The sequence below is a fragment of the Dufourea novaeangliae genome, unplaced genomic scaffold (assembly GCF_001272555.1).
Source record: "Dufourea novaeangliae isolate 0120121106 unplaced genomic scaffold, ASM127255v1 scaffold57, whole genome shotgun sequence".
Lineage (NCBI taxonomy): Eukaryota > Metazoa > Arthropoda > Insecta > Hymenoptera > Halictidae > Dufourea > Dufourea novaeangliae.
This window is the reverse complement of record NW_015373937.1, coordinates 523,362-551,268: the sequence shown is the minus strand read 5'-3', so window position 1 is coordinate 551,268 and position 27,907 is coordinate 523,362. Positions and strand designations below refer to the sequence as shown.

At 43.4% G+C, this 27,907-nt stretch overlaps 4 protein-coding genes across 5 annotated transcripts in view; 1 reads left to right on the top strand and 3 right to left on the bottom strand.

The window, feature by feature from the left end:
* Positions 1 to 9,975, bottom strand: part of LOC107185462 (serine/threonine-protein kinase 26) — a 90,223-nt gene extending 80,248 nt beyond the window's left edge. Inside the window, exon 1 of one of the 2 annotated variants that reach the window (XM_015573145.1) lies at positions 9,328 to 9,975. In XM_015573145.1, the coding sequence (XP_015428631.1) occupies positions 9,328 to 9,342 (15 nt within the window). In that variant the 5' untranslated portion in view covers positions 9,343 to 9,975. The remainder of the gene's footprint in view (positions 1 to 9,327) is intronic. The other variant, XM_015573143.1, reaches the window with a different exon arrangement.
* Positions 9,976 to 10,729: 754 nt separating this feature from the next.
* Positions 10,730 to 16,345, top strand: LOC107185391 (UPF0430 protein CG31712-like). The gene is made up of 7 exons (XM_015573057.1): positions 10,730 to 11,040; positions 11,339 to 11,482; positions 11,842 to 11,889; positions 12,174 to 12,399; positions 14,764 to 14,770; positions 14,852 to 14,928; positions 15,016 to 16,345. The coding sequence occupies exons 1-7, from the start codon at positions 10,895 to 10,897 to the stop codon at positions 15,178 to 15,180; spliced, it is 813 nt and encodes a 270-aa protein (XP_015428543.1). The 5' UTR covers positions 10,730 to 10,894; the 3' UTR covers positions 15,181 to 16,345.
* Positions 16,346 to 16,428: 83 nt separating this feature from the next.
* LOC107185447 (tubulin glycylase 3A-like) lies at positions 16,429 to 17,573 on the bottom strand. Its single transcript, XM_015573119.1, has 5 exons — positions 17,396 to 17,573; positions 17,231 to 17,321; positions 16,978 to 17,148; positions 16,649 to 16,905; positions 16,429 to 16,592 (listed from the first exon to the last, which is right to left on the bottom strand). The coding sequence occupies exons 1-5, from the start codon at positions 17,571 to 17,573 to the stop codon at positions 16,429 to 16,431; spliced, it is 861 nt and encodes a 286-aa protein (XP_015428605.1).
* Positions 17,574 to 20,889: 3,316 nt separating this feature from the next.
* Positions 20,890 to 24,755, bottom strand: LOC107185362 (tubulin glycylase 3A-like). The gene is made up of 13 exons (XM_015573027.1): positions 24,593 to 24,755; positions 24,333 to 24,530; positions 24,067 to 24,284; positions 23,846 to 23,973; positions 23,507 to 23,780; positions 23,212 to 23,425; positions 23,036 to 23,126; positions 22,414 to 22,584; positions 22,089 to 22,342; positions 21,815 to 22,011; positions 21,484 to 21,753; positions 21,210 to 21,422; positions 20,890 to 21,132 (listed from the first exon to the last, which is right to left on the bottom strand). Exons 1-13 carry the CDS (start codon positions 24,753 to 24,755, stop codon positions 20,890 to 20,892), a joined length of 2,634 nt encoding a protein of 877 aa, XP_015428513.1.
* Between the last annotated feature and the right edge of the window lie 3,152 nt (positions 24,756 to 27,907).

The window sequence follows — 27,907 nt, the reverse complement described above, 5'->3', positions numbered from 1 at the left end:
AAGCCTGGACACAAAGTTTATGGAATTGTAATCTCCGAGGCTCGAGGAGAACGGCGCAAAGTGGACGCGGAACGACTGTGGCTGGATGGTTAATTAATATTCTAAGCTGGTTCGGCAACTTTTCATCGAGCATGGAGAACGAAAATATTTCATCCGATGTCTCCGAGGGATATCACCTGGAAGCGTCGTCGCGATTATGATAATCAGGTCGGTGGCTTCGATACCGTAAAAGGGAAGGATGCTGAGAAACCGGTGGCGAGTATCCTAGTCGGTTAAGTTAATTACAAGCAGCCTAACGCGTGGATAAACGTTCGATGCGTAAATTGATAAAGATAATCAAGGTTCGGTTACTGGCTTCGATCCGATCAGACGATTTTTCTAGCGCTCGTGAAAGTAGTCCTTCGGCGAAGAATCAAGAAAGGAGATCAACGAACGGTGAAAAGATCGAAAAAAATAAGAGTACCTACTGTTATCTTGCCGACTTCTAATGAGCCAGAGGGGTGTTCCACCCCGTGAAGAGTATCAAAGACGAATCTTTCGACCGAAGAAGATTCGGAGCAGACAGACTTTTAATCTTTAATCATCCACGTGAATGGAACGAGCAAGACGAGGCACGGAATTATTCATCGTCCGAATGGTAAGAAATCGACAGCTCGAAATTCTCGTCACGATCGCGTTTATCGAGATCGAAGCTAATAGAACGACGCGAGAACCGTGGTGGAAGCTCCCGCCGTTCGATCTCTCAACAATTGAATTGGACTCGACGAACACGAAGGAGATCGATCACCAGAAAGGATCAGAAATTTTGTTGCTCTGGAAATTGTTGGCCGGGTACGTCGATATTTCGAAAATTACCGCGTTTTAATTGACGGTCCTGGCATGGCGCACCGAACGACCGATCCGCGTTCATCAACCGTTAGTTCGACGCGTCGCTTCGTACATACCCGTTTGACGTGTGCACAGAGATCGTTCGAACGGTTTTGCCATAATGAAAAGGTCTCTATCGTAATCATTCCAGAAACTCCCTATCGGCATCGAAAACATTTCAGAAGAGTTAAATTACTGTCACATCGTGATACCGATACCGACGTGGAAATGATGAATCTGGATAGGGATCCAGGATCGCGACAATGCAATTACCGATAACCGTATAATAAACGTTCCCGAGCATAGCTGAAGGGGTTGCCGAAACAGAATTAGTCGGAATAAATTTTCGAGGCGTCCAATAAGTTATGGACGCGTTCTGATGGATTCCAGGGAATCGACGTCTGATCGAGAGACGCAGGCAGCCTTCATTCTAAAGATCCTCCAGGGCAGAACCTACCCCGCTACACATTTAGAAGTGGGTGAGAAGAGCCAGGAAGAAAGAAATTCCATTATCTCAGAGGCTGCATCCACCGTGTTTCTCGGGGCCAGCGTCGAGCCTGCACTTCCTTCTGTGCTTCCTTCCTTCCTTCTTCCATCCCTCCCGTGGCAAGAACGCACAGCCCACTGCTCGGAATACCTCATTTCCTTTTGTCCGCGTCTTTCCCACGATCCACAGCCTAGGCTCGTCTGTCCTTCGTGCTCTCGAACTCGATAAATTGCGCCAACTTTTACGAGATTCGAGTCTTGCGTCGATTTCCACTGCCTTGGAAGGGGATCTCCAATGACGGGAGGATCGATCGCCACTAGGTACATTATGAAGCTATCAAGGATCGAGGCGTTGGGAGATCCACGGTTCCTCAAACGGTATCGCCATCAGTGTGCTTCTTTCGAGTGTAATTGCTTTTAAATGAATTCTTCCCTCCCGAGTTGCATTTACTCTCGAGTGTTCTCCACCCCCGGATCACGTTATCCTTTGTTCCAGGTCTTAAGTGCAGCACCGTCGACGGTTCCGATCGATATCCTGTGTCTTTTCCTACAAAAGATGGCCCGTTCAATGGATGGCGAGCAGAAGGGGTGTGAACGGCCGAAATACCAATTCGGGTCAATACCTCTTTTCTAGGCGGTACTCTTGAAAGACAGGTCAGCATTGACACCTTCCACGATGTTTTACACGCGATGTAAGTGGATCGGATTGCAATGCAAGAAGAGAGATCAATATCGGCGGAACGCAACGTATAGCCAAAGGATATGCATAAAATTTTCCTGCTGGGAAACTACAGTCAACAACCGCCTACTCCAACAGACACTTATGCTCCTCAAACGAGACGAAGAAAAGGCAAATAAAGGTGGCGTTTCAAACAGTCCCGTGGTCTCTTCGCGCGCAGACAAACGAACAACGAATAACCAAGTGAGAATAAACATCGCGAGAACTTCTATCCTTTATCGAGCTTTCGAATCCGTATTGGTCTCACGAACTACTACCTTCTTCTTTTCACACTTCTTGCAACCTTTTATTGGTGAACTTTCGTCAAGCAAAGTACTTCAGGCAGCTAGAGCGGTCGGTTCGTGAACCCGTTTCCACCGATCGTTCCAACCACTCTCGAGTTTCACGTGTAACCGAGCATTTTGGTGCCGTGTAGTTTCGATCACAAAGCAAACGTGACTTCCGACATGACGAGACATCGCCCGATAGAGATCAAGGACGTAGCCATTTGAACAAAATGACAGAAGCTTGACTGCTTTTACTACCTTTCATCGTTCATACGTACTCGAAATTATATATACGTTCCATCTTGTAGGAAACAGCACTGTATCACTCGCAGACGCAACACACGGAATCGTAGAAGAAGAGATACTTGCTGTTCAGAAACGTGCTTTGCCGAGAGGACTCAGTTCAACGCGCTCTGTCTGGTTTCGGTTGCATTTACCTCGGATCGAGTCACCGCGGATACCTGTCCGAGGAATCTGAAGGCCTCGCCGCAAATAGAATCGAGTTTTTTCCGGATCAAACGGAGAGTTCCATCTCGATTCTTTGTAGACGGACGCACGCAACGCATCACCGCGGAATCGGAATTTCCTTTCACCGTGGAACGAAAACCAGTTGTGCAAGAGGCCGACTTTTTTTTTCCGTTTCTTACGCTACACCCCGAGTCAACGATTCGCGTCTCCGTCGCTCCCCTGTCGATTACGTAACTGGCACGTTATCGGGAGCAACGATGCCGAAACAGATAAAAATTGATAAGGTGAACAGGCTTCCGACAATGAAAAAAAAAAACAGCGAAACGTGTCGCGCGGGAAAAGTTAAATTTTCAATCGTGGCGGCGCGAACAGGTCGACCCTGTTCCCAGCCGATACCAATTTACCGTATAGATCGTTTCCATGGATCACAAAACACAAGAGTGCAGAAATGGCCAACCATGATTTATAATTAATTTTACTCGTCTAGCGAGTGGGCAGAGGCACTTCGGAGCCGTGGTGTCGAGATCGACTCAGGTTTCTGGCCCATAAAAAAAAAAAAAAATGGAACCTGTTTCACAGAGACAGGAAAACTGGATCCCCGTGACACACGGAGTAGCGTTTCCTGCCTCTGAAACCGAGAAACACGTTCTCCTGACCTGTCACGGGGCTGCCTTCCTGAGAAAGCCTGCGTGAACCAGCAGAATCGTGCTACCGTGCACACGACGGGCGTGTCATTAAAACAAGTCACTCGATAATTAATTTCCCTGAACGGACCAGAATTCTATGGGTGAAACTATGAAATCGGCTGATATCTCTCTATCTACTCGAAGCCCGCGATCGACCGAGACGTTCTTCTCACGAAGTTAATGCTGCACACCTTCTCTCGCATCTCCTCTGGCGTTTTTGCCCATTTAATCCAACGTTCTAATGAAGTTTCATCGGCCCCAGACTAGGCGGGCACGGCAGCCAATACAGTTTCTGTACAGAAATACATGTACGTCCCCGTCAGCCTACTCATTTCCTCGAATATGTGGAACGCTCGAATGCATCTATGTACCGTATGTGTTTCTAAAAGCAAACTGCCAACCCGTGAGGCTTTAGGACGGAATGTGCTTCAAGAATTTGGTCACCCTCCAACGGGAACAGCCTGTAGAAAGCTGTTAAGCACAACTCAACCTTATCACCTGAACGGCGATCAAGAACACACAAGGAACACGCAGGGTACATAGGCGCGGGCGGCGCAACTCGAGGATTCCACGCATGCAAATAGACGGGCACAAGGGTTGCAGATTGCACGTACGCATGCACACACGAACCGTGGAGGAGGCTATTACTCGATATACGAGAAGGCAACACGCTGCTGAGGTGTACAGACGAATGAAACCCGCTGAATGCAGTGCCACGATTAATTCCGGCGCAGCCTGCCTTGAATCCGAAAGTTCTATGGAAAATATGATATTGGTCTGTTCATACGTATCAATTTCGATCTTTTCGAGTCGAAGTCATTTGTAAATAGTTGCATATTAATCTTTCAGACCTGGTGGTCACATTTGTGCACATATGAAGTTTTGAACATTTCACACAAAGCCTGGAGTACAGTGTGTTGCAGATCCATATTTTTCTTATAAATTTGAATTTTTTTATGTTCTAAATGTTTTTACTAGGTCTAGTGAATTGAAAGTTGAATAACTGATTATATACTTTGTGCAGTGATAGCTAATAGTAGGAACCTGACAGCAGTACAATTTTCCTCATGTTATCTTTAGTCTCAAGTGTTAATACGTTATTATCAAGTGTTATAAAGTACTGTGCATGTTTCTTTCCTCATTTGTGCTCTCTTAGGTGTCTTGCGATACTTGAGTAAAAAAGAAGTTTTTAAACGAAATATCATTTAAACAGTCTACTGAGTTACAACGTGTAATCGTATTTCTTTTTTTCAGGTCTGAAAGGATTAAAGACCTACATGTTAAGTACCTTCATCGCCCAGGTAGAATATTCGAACCGCCATTATTCATCGATTACGACTGGCCTCGGTTTGGCATCGGTGCCAATTTTTAACGTCCTTCGCTCCGAGTGCGTACCGGGCATGCCGCGAACAAACGCCCTTTTCTTTTCCCGCGGTGCATATTTTATCGAAAATAATATGGACAACGGCCAAGCACGACGCAGCCAGAGAGAGGCAACTCGCGGACCCATAGAAACCATGCCCGGCCCGTATCTTTCTCGACGGTATACCTTTACGACAGTGGTCACGAACAACGATTTAGATTCGCCGAGAGAGGCAAGCCGCGTGCTTGAACCTCGATAAATTTCAATTTTATGACGTGGAGAGAATTTTTCGGTCGGGAGTCGCAATCGACGCGGTTCTTGTCCCTTCACGGCCAGGGATAGAAAATAACCTACCCGTTTCAACATTTCATGGAAACCGTTCACAACTCGCGATCGAATCGATTGTTTTTTTTTTCTCGATCGAGAAACAATCTTGCTCTCCAGCAGAAAACGTACGACTCACAGATTTCAATTTTCCCCAGGAAGCAGAGATTAAACCTGGAAAGAGAGAGCACAATGCGGCATTGTCCTCTGTAGGTACAACTCGTCAGGTTTAATCACGGATGTACCCGCCCTTTTGTCAATTTCCATAGTTCAATTCTCTTCCCTACGCGTTGTCTACGCTCGCCCACCGTTTCGATCGCTAAACATATGCCGATACATCTAATATACGCATTTGTCCATGCACACATTATATCCCTGGCTCAGAACGCGTGCGCGCGCGACGAGAAGCGGATAAGCAAGCGTTGCTCCGCATCGAGGCCACGATCAAACAATGTCTATTGTGCCACGTAAGCGATACCCGACGACGACTATCTCCCGAGCCCAGATAACTCTATTACAGAAATGAATTTCGCAGGTATTCGCGTGACGAACATCGTCGTTTCGCCGATTATTCACGAAATACGTCGGTGGTATCCTTGACACCGACGAATCGGTGTTAATTAAAAAAAGAAAACATGTATGTACACTCTCGCGAATTCCCACGGTTACGCTCCGGGCCTGAAATAATAAAGATTCACGAAAGATAAATTCTCCCGTGGATCGACGCGCGATATCAACGAGCCTTAATATAACCTGCTTTCCTCCCACGCGGTCGATCGCCTATATACGGGACACGGAGAGACGAAAAAGAAGAAACAGAGAGAAAAAGAGCGATCATCGAAACTTCATCGTTCCGGGCCGCCTACGTAATAACGGTATAGAGAACCGTGCACGGAACCGGCTGTACAGGTACATACATACATACAACGAGGCGGCGAGGTGGTATCGCGAGCACCTCCTGAAATTCTCGAGTCGATAAACTTCACGGGGAACAACCAACCGCGCCGCCATAGGCGATAACCGTGCACGTATGCACGAGGAGCAGAACGTTTCTACGTTTGTTTATGCACGCGTCCTCCGCTAGCCGAGGTGCGAGGCTAGACTTTCCGGGCCACGATAAGAATAACGACCGCCGATAACAGAGGGCTTAGCGTGAACACGAGCTAGAGACGCGTACTGATATTATCGTTTCACGACGAGCAACGGGGGTTTTCGAAGTTTTCACAATTTTGAGCCAAGAGGTCGTTGTTCCATGATCACGAAACTTTTCGTGGGTACGGTGAATTTCATAATCGAAGGGACTACCAGCTACTCGGGATAACTTGTCGCTCAGGTGTTCCGAAAGTTTCACTTTCGTCGCGGTTCTCACTCGAGGAAAACACCGCCGAGAAGTTTCTTGAAGCGACACGAGTATAATGGTCAAGGAGCAGAAAAATGCGGCCGGGAGTCTGGATAGGGCACTCGAAAGTTTGAAAGGCCAACGCAAAACCGAGGACAACGCGAGTACAACACGTGAAGTCGTAAAGAAGACGAAGGCCCCCCCTCGCCCCCAGATATGGGAGAAAGAAGCCGTATGATCGTCGACGGTGCTGTTTGAAGGGAGGACGACGGTGGAATCCCGTCCTGGACACTCGTATATACTCCATCTCGATCGATATGACCGGGTAGCAGGTGCCATTATCCGTAAGGGCTACCCGCTTTTACTCCTTTTTCGAGCGTCGATGTTTGCACGCCGGTGTCGATGTCCCCTCGAATCGCAGGTGCAACGTGCATGTTTAATTTTAATGAACCGACCATGAATATTTTTGTTCGTCGAGACCGTTTATGAACTCTCGACGATAAAAATAAAAGTGTTATTTGTTTTCATATGAAGCCCCTCAGAGTCTTGTTCCAGAAAGCTCTGGGCCCTTTCGACAGGGAAAATTTGAGGTTTTCCGATGGTGTTACCTCGGTAAACTAGAAAATGAAATATGAGATTAAAATGGGAGAAAAGTTTTTAAAAAAAACTGTTTCGTACGGCGGACCGGATGAATATCGTAAGATGGACTGGTGGGAGAAAAGTTTTTAAAAAAAACTGTTTCGTACGGCGGACCGGATGAATATCGTAAGATGGACGTATTCGAGTCTCGACGAAAATATTGCAAATAGGGTTCGCGGAATCGAATGACGGAAAATCGTAAAAACGCCGCAAACAGTATGCGTGGTAACGCGCGAAGATTAATGACAAACGGTGCCGCGGTTCTATCATTAATTTCTCGTTTAAAGAGCGTGCACGAGAACGGATGAATGATTCTACGCGCGAGCCTGCGCGTGTGTCGATGTAAACGTACACACGGCAACTCAGAACTCGCGCGCTTTAGCACCTCCGGCAAAATATACAAACGCTTCTTTCCCCTTTTCTAACAGCCACTACTAAATAACGATTAACTCTTGTCTATCCACCCAACCCCTTTCATTCAATTTTCCACCTAATTCTTGCCCAGTTGAACGTCCTGGCGTGGGTTGGAACGAGGAACTACACGGAAGCTTATCGTCGAGAAGTATCTACTTGAACGAGTGTCGCCGATTAGAAAAAAAAAAATCGAGATCGACGCGTACAATTACAGGATAGATTTTCCCGTTTGGCCAGTCGGGCGATACGACCGCGTATCGAATGAAATCCGATCTGCTGCGGTATTAATTACCGGTGCAGTGCTCTTTTTGCTCCCTGGAGGAGACCGGCAGGAATAAATAGACGGGACGTGATAAAAGGTAGCGAGAGCCGGTGCTAGTCGCGATATGCGTCATCGCCGGTGATAAGCTAGCTTGATAATCTCGAGGCCCCCGGAACTATGCGACAAAAAGCCTCGAAACCGATATCCCGCGGAATGTGTTTTTATTTTTTACAGAAGTGCTAACAAGTTTTTTCCTTTACGTTCGAATAGCACGTTTTTTTTCTGCAAACACACACAAGTCGGTATTGAAGGGCTCGCACCGACTTAAGGTGGTGTATCGTGTTACACCGGAATCGGGTCCATTGAAACGATTTCGTTGTTTTATTTTTTCTTTCTCTGCTGTTTTTGCCTCGTGGAAACACGATATCTCGCGACTCTTTATGGGATACGGTTACGTAATATCGGAGCAACTGCAGAAGCATCGGGGAATCATGCGATGGTGACGATGCAGGCGTAGTAGCTAGACACGAATCCTGGAGCGTTAACGTGATGCAATTGTTTACAAAACTGAGGCTGAAAGCGTAAACTTTATCGTCAGGAGGACACGTGTCGCGTCTTTTCGCGGGAAATACGAGAACTACGGGCTCGTCAATTCGAATATACTGGTCGCTGGAAACACCTTGCAATCACTATTATTCTCTGTTTGTGTTTGAAACCTGATCGTTCCACGATAAATGTTACACGAAGCAAATATGTACTGGGAATCTTTCAAGAGTTTTTGTTACTCGGATTGTTTATGACTGAAAGATCGTTTCATACCGAAAAAGGGATTCGTCGACCGTGTCACCTAGTCGAGACTAATGGGGAACAAGGATAATTCTTGAAGTCGTGTTTAGGAGACGAATGACCGACAATGGGTCGACGTTTGCACCGATCGCGGAACCGCTTCCCGCGCGAACCTGATATGAAATTATCGCGGGGAGCGATAATGCGGCATGCGACGTTCCTGGTATCGTGCGAAAATTAGAGAGGAAAAAAGAATGAATCGTGCAAAGGCATTCGATGACGGCGTAATATTATCTCGATATGCGTCCCGATGTGACCGAGAGATACACGTCGTTCTCGTTCCGGTTTCGATGATGCATCTGGTATGTGTCCCTCCTGGTTCGACCAGAATGGGCAACGATAAAAAAGATCGGTGTGTCGCAGAGAGCAAGAACGGTGGGACAAAGTATAGGTCTATGTAGACGGAGAAAGGAAAGGATGAGAATGAAGAGATGCAGAAAGGAGGTGAAGGGGACGACGGGTCGACGAGGTGGAGGGAGAGTTTGATAACATGCCAGCTGTGCGCAGGAATGGAGGTTAGGTTAGAATTGGCGTTTGGGGGTCGCGAGGTCAGCCCGCGGGATCGAACGGCCGAACCGAGAGAGATAGGCCACACACAAACGGTTTTTAGCTTACGAATGAAACTCACCTCGTTGAAAGCCATCTTCTTGGTTATGGTCCCGGGCTCGCGGCTGCTTCCGGCACCTCCTTGCCCCACCGCTCCTGCCGAAGAGTGTCGTCCCCCGGAGCTGCCGGACTAGTTGTTCCAGCAGCAACTGATCTCGCCTGTCCAGATATCCAATAGAGGACGAAGGCGCATCGAAGCTGCGATAAACGCCACGGCACACTGACCACGAGCACCCAGACGACGACCACGACGACGACGTGAACGACGACGACACTCGCGACCGACCTGTCTCGCAGCCCTCCGCGACACACATACGTCACGGAAGAAACGAGCGTGCACCTTCGCGGGGGATCACCTTACGAAACACCACCGGGATCGACCCGTACGTATACGATCCCTGGCGCGATTAACGTGTCCCCCTGTCTACCGAGCCGCGGTATCGAGGATAATCTGGCATTCCTCAGGTGGGCACCGAGAGCACCTTCGCCGACGTTCGAAATACCCGCAGCCGATTTCCACCGGCGTTCAAGGGACTCCCGGTAATCGCGGCGCGTTATCAACGTACTGTCACCGGACGACACGCGTACACCGATCGTCACAATCCACCCGATCCACCGTGAACCGATTCTCGCACTGTTTTTTTTTCACGTATTTATATACGTCGCAGAACTATCCGCAAACAGAGGAGCGCCATCTTGGTTTCTGCTGTCGCGGAACGAGCCGAATGAGGTGCGCGCGACGCCGACACAGCTGTGAACGGGTGCCGCCGCTTTTCGGAACACGCGCGACACCAGTGAAACTTCCATTCCCGCCTTATGATTCTATTTGAATTTTTGATTGTATATTACCGATTATTTTAATGCTTCTCTCTCTCTCTCTCTCTCTCTCTCTCTCTCTGTGTTCTCTTACTCGGATAAACTTCTATTCCAGGTGTATGCGTATATTATTCTTCTATCCCTTTCCTTTTGAATGCATGGGCAACAATAATTGTTCACTCAAGTCGGATATAGCGTTATTCGCAAATCTATTCGATTCCAATTTAATGTGGAATTAATTATACTTTCATATAACCTTACTCCTTTTTCGAGGAATTATTGTCTGTTTGTTTCATTGAAAAATATTGTACACTGTACGGTATGTATAACTGGGATCAAAATGTGATTGGTGGAATACGAATGGAAGAAACATTACAGTGGGATTTGAACAATAAACTTTGATACGTGAAGATATTTTGCGAGGTCCATTAATTTGTAAATAATTCATATAGAAAGTATCTGTGTCTTCAAAAATATGAGTATGGTATCACTTACCAAAACGTATTCGTATTATTTTTAATGTTTCCATGCAAAAGAACACAACGTACTGAAGTGTTTTGTAGCCTACACGCCATCTTCAATAGTAATTGAAACATGGCTGCCCAGGCTACGGCATAAGTCAGTGGTGCAGTGTACGCGTTGGACGTAGATAGTTCCTTACATTTGTGTTCGCGTGTTGTTCGGTCAATTTTAACTGTAGTTATTTATCAGATTTGTAATATAGTCTCCGTTTCACGTACGAGTCTTTTGAAAATACGATAAAACTCGTCAAAATGGGCCGTTCCAGATCCAGAACTAAATCTCCGAGCAGAAGGCGTCACAAGAGCAAGCACTCGAGGAAACGCTCCAAATCTCGAGAAAAGCACTCTTCTAACAATAAATATTCAGATAAACCAAAGGAACGCAGTTCGAAATCAAGGTAATACACATTCTTTTCCATTGTCATCTGTATGTACGTTCCAATTATTTCAGTTTATTAAGTTCTCCGCCATTTTGCCTCCACGCTCAGTGGGAGAGCATCTTTACACTTTGATATATGTATGTTGTTGGAAGTTACGTCCTTTATCGTTTTATATATCGTTGTGCGTCGCAAGTTCTGAATATCCTATTATTAAGTGTTGCACTACACTTCACAGTTTTTGTGTAAGTTACTATGTTAGTGTCTTCACCCATGATTAACGTTCTGATCTAATCAGTGTATTTGTTTGTTTATTTAGGAAACGGTCCCATTCTGCATCTTCTAGTTCCGGGTCTGATGCTTCAGATGATGTACACATTGTCAGTCACAAGAAACGTTCATATAGAGATAGGGATCGCAAAATGGATGAGGTTGAGAGATTAGCAGAAATGGAACGGCAAAGGTAATTGAGATAAAGTGACTTCCTGTTCCTTTGATTTATATATTAATCAAAGTTATCATACTTTATTAAAGTATTTAATCAAAGAAGGTGAATCTTTAGATTGAATTTGATGTTTCTCTTGTCGTTTACATGGTGTGTACATATGAAGACAACAAGGAAAAACATGAGATGTCCATTCTTCATCATGTTTTTCATCTGTGGTCTTCATATGGAAATAGTGTTATACATTACATTGTATTTGGTGGTTCATTTCACCTCCTAATCTGGCTTGTATTTTTTTTATGACATGCAATAAATATTATTTCATATGGTTTATTTGCATTCGTATACGTTTTTTTTATTTCTAATTATGTTGTCAGGAAAAAGAAAGAATTATCGAACAAAATCTTCACTACGAATGCAGTTGGGTAAGATGGAAAAACTATTACATGGTGGTGGTTCACTTGTATTGTATTTACTTACACACATATATATATACTGTATATGTGTTCAGGACATACATGAGTAACATTTTATAATTTTCCACAAAAACAAGTTATAGCAATTAAATTGATTCCCAACTTAAACATACATTTTATGACATAATTGATTGTTGTAATAATCTTTGCAAGAGAAGCATGTCAGGTATTTGTTCGATAACTATTCGCTACCTATGTAGCGTTAGAACAACAAAATATTTCTATGCTTACAGAAGACAACGTGAAGTGGAGCAAAAAATGGTTGAGGAGGAGGCTGCCAAGCGAATTGAGGAGCTAGTGCAGAAGAGGGTGGAGGAGGAGCTAGAGAAACGTAAGGAGGAAATAGAAGCTGAAGTACAAAGGAGAGTAGAAGAAGCCAAAAGGGCAATGGAGCGTCAAATGATGGAGGAAATGGAATGGAGACAAGCAAAACTTCGTGAGGAGGAGAAACGAAGAGAGGTAAGACCAATCCAGAGAAACATTGGCCAGTGTTAGCCCAAGCGCTGTTATGATCAACAGGAAATAAGTCTGGTGCTTTATCCTCGTATTGTTTTTACATCTAAATGAGCAATCCATTCTAATGGATACATTTATAGTAAAAATTAAACATATAACAAACAAAAAATGAAAAAGTTTATGATAAATTTAGCAGCTTGTTTTATAAGGTGCACATTAGTTGAAGTGTTTTTCTTTAAATCTGTTATATTTAACACACGTTAAAATTGTATGTATCAATGGAGAAAATCGTAATATTTTAATTGGATATTCCGAATTATTGTCTAAAAATAACTAGTTGAAATACCTGCGGTGAAAAGTTCATTCGCGTGAACATAACGCTATGTTAATTCTCTATTTCGCGATCACAGCGTTTGGGCTTGAAGCATTGTGGTTGTTTACTATGGAAAAAAGAAATATCGTTGAAAAGCCACATTGCTTCGACTTCCCAGCATCCACTGAGGTCGCGTTGTTGGGAAGATATATACTTTCTCTTATGAGAAGAATTTTGCTATCATAGGCGCATGTATCGGTTATTTATGAACAGAATATTGTATTTGTACCATGTATATATTTATATATTTGTACAACATTAATACCTTTCATCACACAATATTTTCGATTGCCAGTCGTACCTGAAATTGGAAAAAATTGCGTTCGAACGCGATCTTCACGTTCCTGCTCGCAGTTTTTTTTCACAATCACGGTACTCTGCCAATCCAGAAGACTTAATTACTTTATCAGTATAGTTTATATCCGCGTGTGCGAATGTCTACATAATCGCATCATACAGTCTTTAAAAAGTAGAAAAGAAAATGCTACGTCCGAATAATGAAAGTTAGCGAATCCCAAACTTTGTAATTTACTGAAAAAAATGAAAAAAAAGTGACCATCGCAAGCTTGAAATAAAGTTATTTTTCCACGAAATTATAGGAAAGTGATATTTTCCCTTGAATAGCTTTTTGCTACCGGTCAGAGCTAGATATCACCTAATTGCCGAACTTCTTTCATGGAAATCTTAATTTTTCACGCGCAATGGTAAGAAAGATATCCTGACTTTATTAGGAATGACTTAGATTTTATCTGTTCTTTTAATAGACATTATTTTGTTTTTACATACACGAAAATTCTGTTTAGTTTTTATATTGTAACTTTTGCCTCGAAAATCGGTGGGTGGAAAATATTTTACATCGAGTAGCGGAATTAATATTAAGAATGGGTCCTGTTATTTGATCTAATTGGCAACTACTCGAATTAAACACTTAATAAGCAATGTTATATCCAACTTTATTTATTTTTTAATTTACATGAACTACGTTTTCCTTCAAATACGATTAGGAGTGTTCTTCCGCGCTATGTCTTTTGTGTATGTGCACATTTATTTATTCTCGCCCTCGGGGAATCAGCACGTACCGGTCAAATGGACAGCGACCCTGATTACAAGTTGACCATTATATACTTTTTATGTCCTTATTGCTTCGCACATTGAGTTTGCACTAACTATGTGAACAAGTTTGGGAGAGATTATATATATATTTATATATACCTACATATAATTAGAAAGGGAGGCGTATAGATCTTAAGGGGCAGAATTAGAAAATCCCATAGCAACAAAGCACGACCTAGCAAATATATAGGTCACCTTCCTTACTGACTACCAACAGAAGATGCCGGTTTTTTACTCACTGCTGAGTGATTGTCGATGAAGAAGGCATCCCCTACGTGCTGGCGTGAGCTTCATTCAGGTATTATCCAATTTATATATTCATAATTCATTTTATACCAATATTATTATTATCATTCTTTGTTTAAACGCTATGTATTCGACGAGACCATACTAGGGATATATTTTAGATTTTACTAAATACATAATTAGTAACCTGGGACACAACGCATTCCCGTCGACAGGTCGGGGCGGATGGCATCATTCGTTCGTAACTATTTCTTTTTCTCCTTTTTTTTTCTTTTCTTTTTTTAAATACGTATCACACCTACTTCTTTACGTCGATTGCGCATCAGTCATTATCGTGCACGCGAACAGTTTACTTCCCTGCGAAAAGATTACGTTTCTCTTGCATCTAATTATATTTTGTCTCATCAAGTATCTTCACACCTTGCGCAGCTTAGAGTTTACCATGCACTTTACGAACTAGAAACTATCGTGGTTTTTGCTACCGTAAATTATTCCGTACCGTCGTTTTGCATGCACAGTGGATTGAATTCAGAAATCATAATTCACGATTTTTTCACTTTCAAGTGGCATCCTAAGTCGTCGTATCTCCATCTGGGGGAATCAGACAATAAACAGCAATCGCTGGGAGCTAAGAGGAGCTCGGTTCGATCCGAACGGAGGAGCTGGGTTCACATGTGCCCTCCGTTAAAAACGTTCTCTCTCGACAAACCATCCTAATTTAAGAGCGGAAGAAGCGCGAGGAACTAGAGAGGATCGTGGAGGAGAACAACAGAAAAATCGAAGAAGCCCAGAAGAAATTGGTATGTCATTGCCATTGGATGGGAGAGCTAATCACTGGAAAAATGATAACGGTGATTTAAAAATTCGTCCGTTTTGTCTGTCCATAGGCCGAGGAAAGATTGGCCATGGTCGAACAGCAACGTTTGATGGAAGAGGAGAGGCAAAGAATGAGGAAAGAACATGAAAAGCGTGTAAAAGAGGAGCAAAAGAAAATTCTCGGGAAGAACAACTCGAGGCCTAAATTGTCCTTTACGCTAAAGCCAGTTACGTGAGTCTCTGTCCTCATTTCGTGCAGTTTTACATGTGATATTTATACATCTTGTCGGTTCTATTGGAATCGTTTTGTGAACAGTCGTCGTATGCTGCTGCGCCGTGTACGAATATACGTACAGAAAATCCGCAGCGAAAAAAATCCAAAGCTCACACCCGAATGTATTTGCGATGATCGTCGAAGTCCGGCGATGTTGAACTCTCTTATTCGATTCTGATGACCGTATCCACGTCAGAATCGAATAATTAATTCTATGCTCGCCGGATTTCGAACCCCGATACAGATGGGATCTTTATCTTTTCACGATACCACACTAACGTCAAGACAGACCCAGGCCGCTTTCTGTTCGCGAAAACGTAGACACCGCTACTTGTATGTGTTCTAATGTATGTTGTATATTTTTCTTTCCCCTACCCCCCCCCCTTTTTTTTAAGCTAACAAACTATGTAGTAGTTTATGCTGGTTCTGCTTGACGAAAGTGTGGTCCAGCCTAGTTAGGTCTGCTCTTACAAATTGCAACAGTGCAGTTTTATACATAACGTCGGTTCGCTGTAATTATATTACACGGAAAAACGAAGTGATAATTTTATTTCAGTCAGGACAATTAATTTAAACGAAACATGACTCTCGTGTTAAGCTTCACGCGTTTCGAACTGGATACGGCCAGACGATAAACCTTTTTCGAGATGGTCAATATTATTCGTACGACCAATGATAGATTTTTTGTAATTGAATACGAAGGCATAGATGAATTTTCTATGAGAATAGACACAGATTATCGTGCGTCCTGTAATACACAACCGTACGGAACCAGTTTCGAAGCAATAGAGTAAAAGGAGAGAGCTAGTGTCTTTTTTTAGTACGTTGCGATGATATCGTTCTGGACAGTGCATCATGTCTCTTAGGATCGAACTCGCGGAAATAACGTTCCGCCTGGAGAAACCGAAGAGAGAATGTTCTTTTCTAATCAAAATTACGAGTAAGAAGTAACGCTGGTAATGAAAGACAAAAATAGAACGGACACGCTGAATGGATCATTTTGTACGTGTAGAAACGTATGAATGCAACCAATGAACAAGAATATGTCTTGTACGCAATCGTGTATAGCTATATGTATCAACATAACGCATACAAACCATTTGTTCATATAGGATTGTATACCCGCAACATTGTTACTTGTAAAATAAACACGTTTTTATTAAACTGTTGTCCAGCTTATTGTAGTTTATACGTACCCATCTGTTATTATTCAGGATTTCCGCGGTGAATGCTGCGACGAAACCAGAGATTTTCCACGAATCCCGAGGCTTACCGCTTGCCCGAAAACATTACCGTGAAATGGACTGCGTTGCTTGAAAATACATTCGAATTTCCCACGAGGAGCCTTCTTGTTTTTACGCCGATCTATGACCACTTTAACGCGACGCAAACACGTCTTCATTCTATAACGAATTTGTTCACCACTTTACCTTTCATCGTATCCTCGATCACTTCCGGATAAAGTTTCCCTGTGACGGAACTGCTCGGCGGATGAAGCCGTGGATTCGTATTGATCTCGATTAACCAGACCGAGAGGTCGTCCATTATCAAAAAATCGGCGCCGTACAATTGGAAACTGTTCTTTCGATTCACCATGTTTTCTTGAGAGGCCAGAAGTGCCCCAATTAAATTCTGCTTTATACCCGGCTTGATCAGCTTCTCCCAGGCGGATTCGCGATCGGTCGCTCTGAGAGAGAAACAAGCGACAGAAATAATGAATGCAAGGGAGCTTTTCCCTCGGGCGGAATTAAATGCATACTTTAAATATTCTTTGAATTTCTGAAGATTCCAATGAAGTTCCCCGGGTATTTGCATGTTCGGTCGAACCGTTTTTCTATACTTGAGCTGCACCGTTGTGTTGCATAAATGAATCGATTCGTGGAAGTTCTCGAGGGTGAAGTCTTTCGACGCGAACCGCAGCAGGATATCCCTTCGCAAGGAAACAGGGTTTAAAACGAAGCAAAACTTACAGGTAATGAAAAGTCGTAGAAATCATCTGAAAAAATCGTTACTTGTACATCCAGACGACCAGCGGTTGAGTGCTTGTGATCAGAAACCATTGTCTGACGTCGACCTTCGTTTTATGAACGAGCAGGGGTCGTTCTAAAAATAACAGGTAATACTTGAAAACAAAAAATTGTCGAAAATCCCTATCAATCTCGTGTAAAGAATTTCACCTATGTATTTTTGCACGACGTACTGCATACACTCTCTCGTGGCGTGCTTTATCTTGTTCAGGATATCGCTCAACGAATTCTTCAGGACTATACCTCTTCCTAAACTTTTATCGCCCGGTTTCAAGATCCAGACATTCCGCATTCCGTCAATACGACTCTGTGGCCGGCATTGTATCATGTCTTTGAGAGTGTTCGCCGTGTACGGCACGAGTTCCTGTCGTAAACGTCACGATGCAACGATCGAGTAAATAGTTAAATTATTTATGAACAGATACCTCGATGTCTATTCCGTCGCTTTTCTCCAAGATTTCACGTTTATGCAAAAACCGTTCGTACCATGTGAGAAATTCACTCCAATCGGAGGCCGAAACTTCCACGTTGCTGTGGCTGTCGATGTCCTCATGTGCGCATACACTGCAATTATTCATTTTTCATTTAATCGTAGAAAAAACGATATATACATATACATATTCTTGGTAGTGTTTTCCAGCGACCTTATGTATTCCCTGCATCGCTCGAGAGCGAACAAAATAGCAGACATGGGCACAGTGCCATTCGTGGACCAAGTTACATGTGGCCCGGCTACGCTGGCCAGAAATAAAAACCACTTGAGGATTCCCATGCAGGCGGTGATGTGAAAATCTTGTATGAACTCTTCGATCTGTGCAGCCTGTACAAACGTAAAATTGTATTATCCACGCAATAACGTAGATGAGTCTCAATCCAAACCTGGTAGACATTGTAACACCGTGGAAACTGAATGTTCGACACACCAACCTCGTAGTACCAGCAGACGTTCTCCAAATTATTGCACATGTCAATCTGAAAGTATTCCGAAATTAATCTAAAACTACAACACGACAGAGACCAAGAAATCGAAAGCAACCTTTGAGGTGAAATAGCATCCAGAAAATTTGTTAACTATAGTCTTCTCGTCATTTTTCACGACTACCCTCTTGTTCGTGTACCAAATCAAGTCCGCGGGACAACGCAGTAACTTTTCGATCGTTTCCAAACCAGCTAAAATCAACGAATCTTTTTTAATATTTGCAGTAACGACTGAGGGAATTCCTGATCACCTGCAGACATCTCTGGGGACATCGAGAGCATCCTTCTGATGGATCTCTTCTCGATCCAACCTCTTTTATTCAAAGGCTTCCTCAGCACCGGAAACGTTCCGTAGATCACGAAAACTTTGTGCTCGTTCACTGCTTTAGTCAGCACCATCAAGATGAAACTGATTTTCGCCTGTTCACTGGTCAAAAGATTTAAATAATCTTTCAGAATGATCTTCCCGTGGTCATTTCCGTCATCTTTATCCTCTTTGCTGAAGAGATCATCCAGATCCTCGCGATTGCAGAGGATTTCGGCGTTCGCCGTCTTCGCGGATTCTGGATCCGTAATCGTCTGAGAATTCATGCTGGTATCGGAGATTCGTAGAAACAACTGCGACTTTTCTTCGGATTTCTTCGTGGTTCTTGGATATATCTTGCGGAAAATATAACAGGATAATTTAATAGAAATAAATGTAGATAAAAGAAGCATATCTTCCGTACCTGCCAACCTTGATAGTGTTTCTTAATCGTGCAGTCCTCGGAGGTTAGCATGATTTGCCATTTTCTCGTGTTAATTGTCTTTGTGCTGTTTTGATTATGTTTTTCGTACCCATCGTTCCCAGATCCTTCAATGTATTCTTGAACGTATGAAATATCATGGTTAGAATTTATAAAATCTCGACCATCTGTCAGACATTCTTTACCTTCCAATCGAATCGTGGAATCCTCTTGGTATGACATGGTGCATTTTAATAATCGACATTGAATTTGTATGTTTCAACATTTTTTATTCATTTCAGTCTATTTTTCACGTGTTAATTTTACATAGCTTTACTCGAAATGTGACATCGTTGATGTATATGCTTTGACAATCGATAAATGTGCCTCGATATTGTTATACGTTCACAATGCAAAACAGTGTTGAAAGAGAAGCCAGAAAATATGATCCCCTATTCCTCGAGAAACTTTCACGTCTTTTCTTCCGTCATTTTCTTCCACTTCCTTCTGCAACTTCTATATTTTTCTACCGCCTTCAGCATCGACTCGTCCAGATCCTTTTCTAATTGGGGATTCGTAAAAAACGGTGTTTCTTTCCCCATTTCCTCTCGGTCGTTTAAAATTTCTTTCAAACTTTTCTGTTGCTCGCACGCAATGTCGATCTTTGCAGCTTTGTTGGTCGGCTGTATAGACTGGCAAGATTTCAGGTTCACGTTCGACGCGTTCATCGTACGAATCACCTCTTCCATGGATCTTAACAAACGCTTGTTCCTAACGATTCTGTTCCCAATTACATTTTCTTTGGCTTCGTCAGTCGTTGCTTTGTTCGCAGGCTGAGAGATTCTATTTCCATTCAAGATATTCCGTGTATCTGAGACAGAAGAACTTTTCTATTTATCAAAAATATCTCGTTCTTCGTTGCTTGCTGTTCGTACATTCCAGGATCCGTATTGAACATTCTGTCATACTTTGCATTTTTTAAACAACTCCTATCCATCAGACAAGTTTTTTGTTTAATCACTCGTTTTAATTTCACGGGGACACTTGCGGTTTCCTCTTTGATCCATCGTTTCTTCAAATCTTCTGGTTTCGCGGTCTCGTTTACATTGATACAAAACGTTGCACCAAATCTAACCTTCGGTCTACCGTGAGATCTATCACTGATCAGTCCCTTCTCATCGATCGTGTATTTGTTAGAATCCTTCAAGAACGTCTCTAGCCATTGCTCAGCGTTAGAAGATTCTTCTAGCTCGCTGTCGGTATCCGTGCAAGTGTCTGACAATAACGGATTCGTGTTCGGGAGCTGGTAGGTTCCATTCTTCGTCTATAAATTCCAAACGAAACTCCGAGAATCTGGCCGTAGGTTAACCTACAGACACTCACGTACCTTGAGTTCCCGTTTCGGTGGTCGGAAGAAGGTGCACTGTAAACTGTTCTTGGTAGCTGGTATACGATCAATGACCGTATCCACGTCTAGCGAGTTCACCACGTATGCAGGTTCTGAATAGTTCAACGACGAGTCGACGCACTCCATTCCACGTGACGAGTAAAGATAGAAAGAACATGTAACGTTTAATTCTTTCGTATTCTCGCATGAAATTCAGAGAAAGCTTCTTGGAGACTAAAGGTCTCCATTTGCCTGACCCTCGTCACTCGTGAAATTTTGCAGGTTCCAGAAAATTTTCCATTGATGATGATGATGATGATTAATTTAAACGTATCGAATCATAGTTCACGGATCGAGAGTCAGCAGGATTTTGTTTTCGATAGTTCCGACTGGGGGTATTCTATCGATAAATGGGTAAACAAGAGAGCGACCATCGATAGTACAGTTCTTTATTGACCATTTAGTAGCACGATTCAAATATAGACTTCAAGAACAGATCAACATGGAGCAATGGTTAACGAGTGCAGAGATCACAATGATTTTTTTTTTTACACTTATTTTGTCAACCTCAGCCCAACAGCGTACATGTCCGTGATGTCGGTTAAAACTTTGCTTTTCCTCTGATGAGTATTCTTCTTCGGCATAACGCTACGATTCTTATTCTTCCCTGTGGTAACTTCGTTCCCTCGATTCGCTGTAATCAGGGATGGTAGCACTGGTATCTCCGACGGGATGGTGGGCAGAGTAGCGCTTCTTTTATACTTTTTAATTGCATCTCGTACCGCTGTCTTGATAATCTAGTAAATTAAAACGAAACTTTCTCATCATCGAACCGAATGGAAGTTAAAAAGAACAAAGAATCAGACGTTCCGACCTTTTGTTGGTTTACTTTGTTAGGCTTATCGGATTTCGGGGTTAGCTTCGACGATTGTTTCTGAAACGCCATGATCTTCGAGATTAAAGTTTCCCTGGCAGGAGACATTTCCGTTCGGTTATTATTCGTCGAACCTGTGAAAGTCTTCAACTTTCTGGGCGTCCGTGACGCAGCTTTCTGACTGTTTCCAGACTTCTCATTTATTCGATTGTTCTGTGAACGGAATTGAAAAATCGAGACACTCGCGAATCGATTAATCTTTCTGTGACATTACCTGTACCACGCCGGCTGACTTCGACTTGACATTAGACCCGCCACCCACAAGAGCGCTCTTTATGGTCGATTCTTGTTTATCGATCAGTATGGCAGTCTTCAAGGGTCGTGGCGGCGCGGTAGCTGGCAACGCTTGCCGGAATTTCGGCGAGTCTACTTTGTAATAGGCGTAGAATTCCTGGTCGAGTTGTATTTCTAGTTCCTCGATCAAGTCGACGATCACCGGACCAATCTGATTGTGTACCGTTGATTTTTTCTTCGTCAGACACGTCTGAGAACACAGATCCGTCTACACCCTTGCGGAAAATTCAGTTTTATCTTGATATACCTACCATCGGGGACTTGGACGAAAGGCTAACTTTCGAATCCTGATTGGTGAAAGTTGGCTTTTTCTCGAACGTTGTGATTCGAGTCCCTTGAAGGGACAAGGCTGCGCCCAAGTACGGCTGGCAGCTGGGCATTCGTTGTCTGTAGGCCAGCTCAAATTGCCCCGTGTCTGCGTTTTTATCTTCACGAAAATCTATCACCACTATCGAATGAAAATTCAAAGATAACCAAAGCCGACATATCGAGAAGTTTTCGGAAATAAGGACAGTGTTCGAACACCTTTTATAGTGTCCTCCAAAACCTGACGACAAAGACGGGTCGTAACTTTGCTCGAGTAACTCATGTCGGGGTGACTATTGATCTCGATCAGCCAGACAGAGAAATCTTCCATAACCATAAAGTCCGCCCCGTAAAGCTCGAAACTGTTCTTCCGACGATCCATGGCTTCCTGGCTGGCCAACATAGAGCCCACTAAACCCTGCTTCATTCCCGGGTAAATCAGCTCGTCCCACGCTTTATCGTGTCCCTGGGACCTGTCGAAGTTTCGTCAGTTCGCAAACTCAAGGATTTCGTGATGTGGATTTTACATTATTCTGAATCGTACTTGAGGAACCCCTTGAAAGTTGTCGCATCCCACATGTTGTCCGAGGGCAACGCAGGATCTCTGTCACCGCAATTCGTGTACTTGCATTGGATCGCGTGATTGCACAGGTGAATCGATTCGTGGAAGTTCGTCAGACAGAATTTCTGCGAGCAAAACCGTAGATAGCTCTCCCTGAAAACGAGACATCACGAATCATTTTTCCGTCCTCGTCGTTGCGTTTTCACCATTTCGCGACAGCGTATCAGGTTATAGTCGACGCATCGCACGTTAATGGGACAGGCATTTACGCAAACTGGGTTAGAAAGGATCAATTTTGTAGGGGACGGAGCTTATAACCGGGTAATTGACTGCGGGCGATTCGTCCATGGCTTTGATTCGCTCCAAATATAGAATACGAACTTGGGGATCTTCGACGATTACGTGGTTATAAATTAACGATAATTATGACGACTTGGAGTTGCAGACCAATTAAATCGGCCCTGGATATTTATAGGCACGAAATCGTAACACGAAACAAGAACTGGGCGCGCAACTCGGGCACCGTCTATGCTTATTCGATCGTTGCATTCGTGCCACGGAAACACGGATAAAATCTTTGGAAAATTATGATTCTCAGATTTACTTGTATATCCAAAGTGTTAAGGGCTGAGCACAGGTAACGACAAACCATTGCCGGATATCGAACTTCGTGCTGTGAATCAGCAGCGGTCGTTCTACGAAAAGAACAAGTTAATAAAAGCCCCATTAACAGAATTTTATTCATGTATCAGTTTATAAGATCGTCAGAACAGCGATTACCGATGTATTTCTGCACGACGAACCGAGTGTCCGTTTTATTCGCAGGATTCATTTTCGTCAATACGTCCTCCAATTTGTTCAGCAGTACGATCCCCCGTCCCCGACTTTTATTCCCAGGCTTCATGATCCACACATTCATCACGCCGTCCATGTCCATTTGAGGGCAGTACTTTTTCATCTTCTTTAAAATGTGTTTCGCAGCCAAAAAAAACTTCTGTTCGTGTCGTTCGACATTAATAAAATTATCTTAACGTTACTCTCCCTGGTACTATAATCGGTGTGTGCTTCCGCTTACTTGAAACGGCACGCTGTTCCGTATGAAAAGCGACTGGCTATGGACGATCTGATAATACCAGCTGATAAACTGGTCCCACTGATGCGCCCATACTCTTTCAGTTTCCTGATCGATGTCCTCGTGGGACTGGGCGCTGATGTAATCGCTGCACCGTTTAATCGCGAACTCTAGGGCCTTCAACGGCACGGTCCCCGTCGGCGATCTGACCGCGTTCTCGCCTTCCGCGTTGATCATGTTCACCAGCCATTTCAACAGACTCAGACAGGCGGTGAATCTACCCAGAGAAAGCTAAATTATTAAAAACACCGAAGACTAATGCCAATAGGTATCCTCTCTCACCGGAAATCCTCGATGAAAGCGTGCATCTGATCTCCCTGACAAAGGTTGTAGCAACGTGGGAATAGGGTGTTCGCCACACCGGCCTCGTAATACCAGTGCATTTGTCGAACGTTCGAACACAGGCCCACCTAAGGCAATTGAGTTTCTTAGAAGCATGTATTATCCTCATCCTATATAGCCGCGGGAACGGTAAAACACGATCGAAGCCACATCAGAGATACCTTCGACGTGAATCCTGCCCGACAGTATCTGTTGAAGATCGTCGTTTTGTTGTCCTGCGACGGCCAACCCGGCCAATCTGATCCTGTGTTCCAGAGAAAATCGACGGTGTGATTGCTGAGCATTCGTGAAATCAGTTGTCGTTCGCTTTGTTGATCCTTCAAGTCACCGATACCGGCCAGTAGCATCACGGGGCTCGAGTTCACGGTGAAATGTTCGGCTAGAAACGATCGATACCGTGAACTGTCGAGATTCGATGAAAAATTGCACGATGATCTACCGTTGGGATTCTTTCTGAAGAATTTTTCACACCATCCCCGTTTCAGCATACATTCACGAATCACTCGAGCCCTCCCGTATACCATGAACGTGTGATGAGCGGCTATGGCATCCTTAACCATTTCTTTGATCCGCATGAAGCGTTCGTGAAGCGTTGGCGGCAGTTCTGAAGGGACTTGAATAATGTCTGTGTTTAACGAATAGAAATTAAAGTACGTACGATATCGAATTGGTGAATCTAAAAGCTACCTTCCACATTCGTGTCGGTCGTATCATTAGAATCATCGGTTTCTTTCACGGCAGGCTCGGTAGGCTCAGCGGGCTCATCTTCGATGATCTCTGTTTCATTCTTGACAGCTTTTTCCGAGCTGATCGGCTCCAGTTTCGTCGACGCCTCATCGTTCGCATTCATGTAGCGTAGTTTGCAAGTGTGCGAGGTTCCTCTGCGCTGTTGCACTCGGTTGATCAGTTCAGTTACCCTTCATTGCAACGTGGTTAGTTGGCGAAAGTACGGGCCCGAAGAGGTCGACGCTACTTTATCCTGGATCAGCTTGCAAAATTGGACAAAGGAGTTATCGCGAAATAATCCCGTGAAATGAGAAAATTTCGATGAACTTGCTCTTTATACATTCGAAAGTTACGAAGCTACGTATAGATCTCCTCTGACAATAGGAAGTCGTGGGATACAGAATTTCTTCCTGTATACCTGTTGAATTCTCGACGTTGTCTCATTTAGGTCGGAAGATTCAGCGGCAGTCGTTCAATTAATAATCCCCGTTTCGAAGTGGAAACAATTTCACGAAGAAATATTCTCTATATTGCATGATCAGAGGCATCGAGTTTGGCAGAGATTTGAGCTTCTTTGGAGGTAACGGCGAACGGACGAGACAGAAGCAAAACTCCGACTAAACGTCAACGACGACAGACTCTAGGTATGTGTGTTCAGAATCTAGAATACCGCAGGCGTGCGCCCTGAAAGCGTTTTAAAGCCACCCCCAACTATTCGGCCGAATTGGATAAGATCGCATAACTGTGTCCCTCCGTGAGTATAATTAACGTCACATTACGAAATCCCTGAATTTTACGCCAGTTTAACGATAAGAAATTTCCAACGATGAAAATTCTACGAAATTGCATGTTTTCTTACAACGAATTACATAATCGTCTACCTCTACTGATCTGTCGAAATGGAATTAGAAGACTTAGGTTTAATCGAGAATCATTAGACAATCACGTTTCACATTTTCGTTGAACGGTGTTTCAATTTTTATGATAATGAAGATTACGCGATCAGATTCGAAGAAGGGCAGGAACGGGCCGGAAGGGGTGGAGGAGAAGGTTGGAGGAGCGTACCAGGTACCCATGCGGAACTTCTCGAGCGTCGAATGCAGTCAAAGAAGGAAAAAGCGATCGCGTGGGTCGGCCTAACCCGTTCCCGTTCCAGAAACTCTGACCCACTTATGCGGGCGCATCTTGGGGCTCGCGTGAAGAAACAGACCAGACGAATCACTTCGACCTCCTATCGCTAATTATACGAGTTCGATTTCACGCTGATAATCTCGAAGGAGATATGTGGAGCAGCTGTACTATTTTGGAATTCGGTCGAGTCACACGCGTGTTTCCTTATCGGCCCCGACACCGAGCTGATAATCGCGTGTGATAGAAACTAGCCTCGTGATCTATCGGAATTGCGAGCCCTTCGCTGGGACTTGTCACATTTAAAAACCACCATCGATTTCGTAACCAACACCAATCTCTTTTTTCTATCGTAATTTCTTACCATTAGATACAATTCGATATATGTTGCGAGAAATCATAGAATACAGCTGTACGACTGCATTCGGAGGATACCCGGTGTGGGTGGTACGGATGGGGCAATTTTGTATGTTCTTTGTGGATGTGTTACTGGAATATTGAAAACGGTACAAAATACAGACAAATTCCGAAAGATCGAAGGATCCGTGGGACAAACATGTCACTGTCGATGACAGGATGCGTTTGAAAGTAGCGAGAAGTGAAGTTGTATCGGATATTGTATTGGCGTAATTCTGGGCTTATATCCAAGCTATTGATCTCGAACGTGATTAGTGATACCTGGTGATACGTATCACCGACTAGGTACAGAATACATAAACCTACCATCCGATGCTTTCTTTTGTCCCACGGTTCGGGGGCTACGTAGCCCCCTTACCATTTTAATGTCAACACCCAACGTTATCGATAAAGCATGAATTCTGAATACATATAGTAGACGCTCGATAATTTCCGGTTCGTTAATTAATCACTGGGAAAGCCCCTTGCTCACACGAATTTCCCACACCGTCGTTCAGGACGCAATAGACGAATTCTAGATGCAAGTAGACGGCTGCCTTAATGATCTGAGACTATACAGGAAGATATTTATATTTTGAAAACTAAATATCGAGGTCTGATGTCGAGTGTCCGCTAAACATCTGAACAGAATTTAGCCACGTTCCTTAAAGTTTGCTCTACACTCTACACTCTACACTCTACAGAATATAGATCTTCGAACATGGTTTTCTTAATTTTGCCGCTTACAGCTAGCTAGTAAAGAGACTAACAACAAAAATCAATCGATCAAAATGAACAACCTCGCAACCAATTAGCTCATATTATTTGCTGTATAATTCGTCACCTTGTAGGTGATTATGTCAATATTACCATTTTGCGTGTGAATTATATACCAAATAATAATGATTGTCCAGGTCTCACCACGTGGAGGTTGCTGCGAATGGAGACCCAAGGAGGATAGATGGAATCACAAGTTGCACATCTATTCTCCTTGTACATATTGTTTAACAATAGATGATAATATTTCACTCTCTCATTCACATTCAACAACTTAAACTAAACGCAACGCAAAAACTAATATTCAAACAACGCCATGAGCACATGCCACCCCCCCCCCCCGGGGTATGAACGAAACAAAGTCGGTTTTGCACTACGTTGGAAGAAAAAAATACGACTTTGCCCCCACGCCCTTCCCGGAGAAAAAAAATTACATTGCCTCCCCCTAACTGATAAACTGACTACGCCCATGAACAACGCAGTTATTATTTAAACCCGTTCGGCTTTACGACAATCTGCGGGTAACGAAAAACCTTCATATACTGATCTTTGTTTTATCTCTTATGTCACTTTGACGCAAAAATCTACCCGTCGCAAAATGCCTACTTATATGATATCGTACGTGGTCTGCAATACATCAGTCAAAATACACTACTTAATTTGTATTTCTCTCTTCGAGCAACGTGGTAGTACGTATTTCTGACATAATTCAACGTCAATGATGCTTCACGAATATTCATATTTGTTTAAAATATCAATGAAGACAAATATTAATCTTAAAGTACTTCACAATAAACTGGTATATTATATACTGTACTCAAATAGTAAATAAATTTACGTTATATTAATTTCATTATTTATCTACAAATGACGGTATAACTATTGAAAATAATAATTAACATACTAATGGGTGAAATAAAATTTTACTAACACACTATCATAAAAATTAACTCTAATACCAAAGGTGTCCAAATT

Bases quoted from the DNA above. Each gene is read 5' to 3' on its own strand.
- LOC107185362 (XM_015573027.1), bottom strand. From the start codon at position 24,755: ATGAATGCGAACGATGAGGCGTCGACGAAACTGGAGCCGATCAGCTCG. The intron at 23,127-23,211 runs GTAATCGCTGTT...TTCTTTTCGTAG, and splicing joins CGTCGTGCAGAAATACATCG to AACGACCGCTGCTGATTCAC. The intron at 22,343-22,413 runs GTACGATTCAGA...AAACTTCGACAG, and splicing joins ACTTTCAAGGGGTTCCTCAA to GTCCCAGGGACACGATAAAG.
- LOC107185447 (XM_015573119.1), bottom strand. From the start codon at position 17,573: ATGATACAATGCCGGCCACAGAGTCGTATTGACGGAATGCGGAATGTC. The intron at 17,322-17,395 runs GTGAAATTCTTT...TGTTATTTTTAG, and splicing joins CGTCGTGCAAAAATACATAG to AACGACCCCTGCTCGTTCAT. The intron at 16,906-16,977 runs GTATGCATTTAA...TTTCTCTCTCAG, and splicing joins AAATTCAAAGAATATTTAAA to AGCGACCGATCGCGAATCCG.
- LOC107185391 (XM_015573057.1), top strand. From the start codon at position 10,895: ATGGGCCGTTCCAGATCCAGAACTAAATCTCCGAGCAGAAGGCGTCAC. The intron at 11,041-11,338 runs GTAATACACATT...TTGTTTATTTAG, and splicing joins GAACGCAGTTCGAAATCAAG to GAAACGGTCCCATTCTGCAT. The intron at 11,890-12,173 runs GTAAGATGGAAA...CTATGCTTACAG, and splicing joins TTCACTACGAATGCAGTTGG to AAGACAACGTGAAGTGGAGC.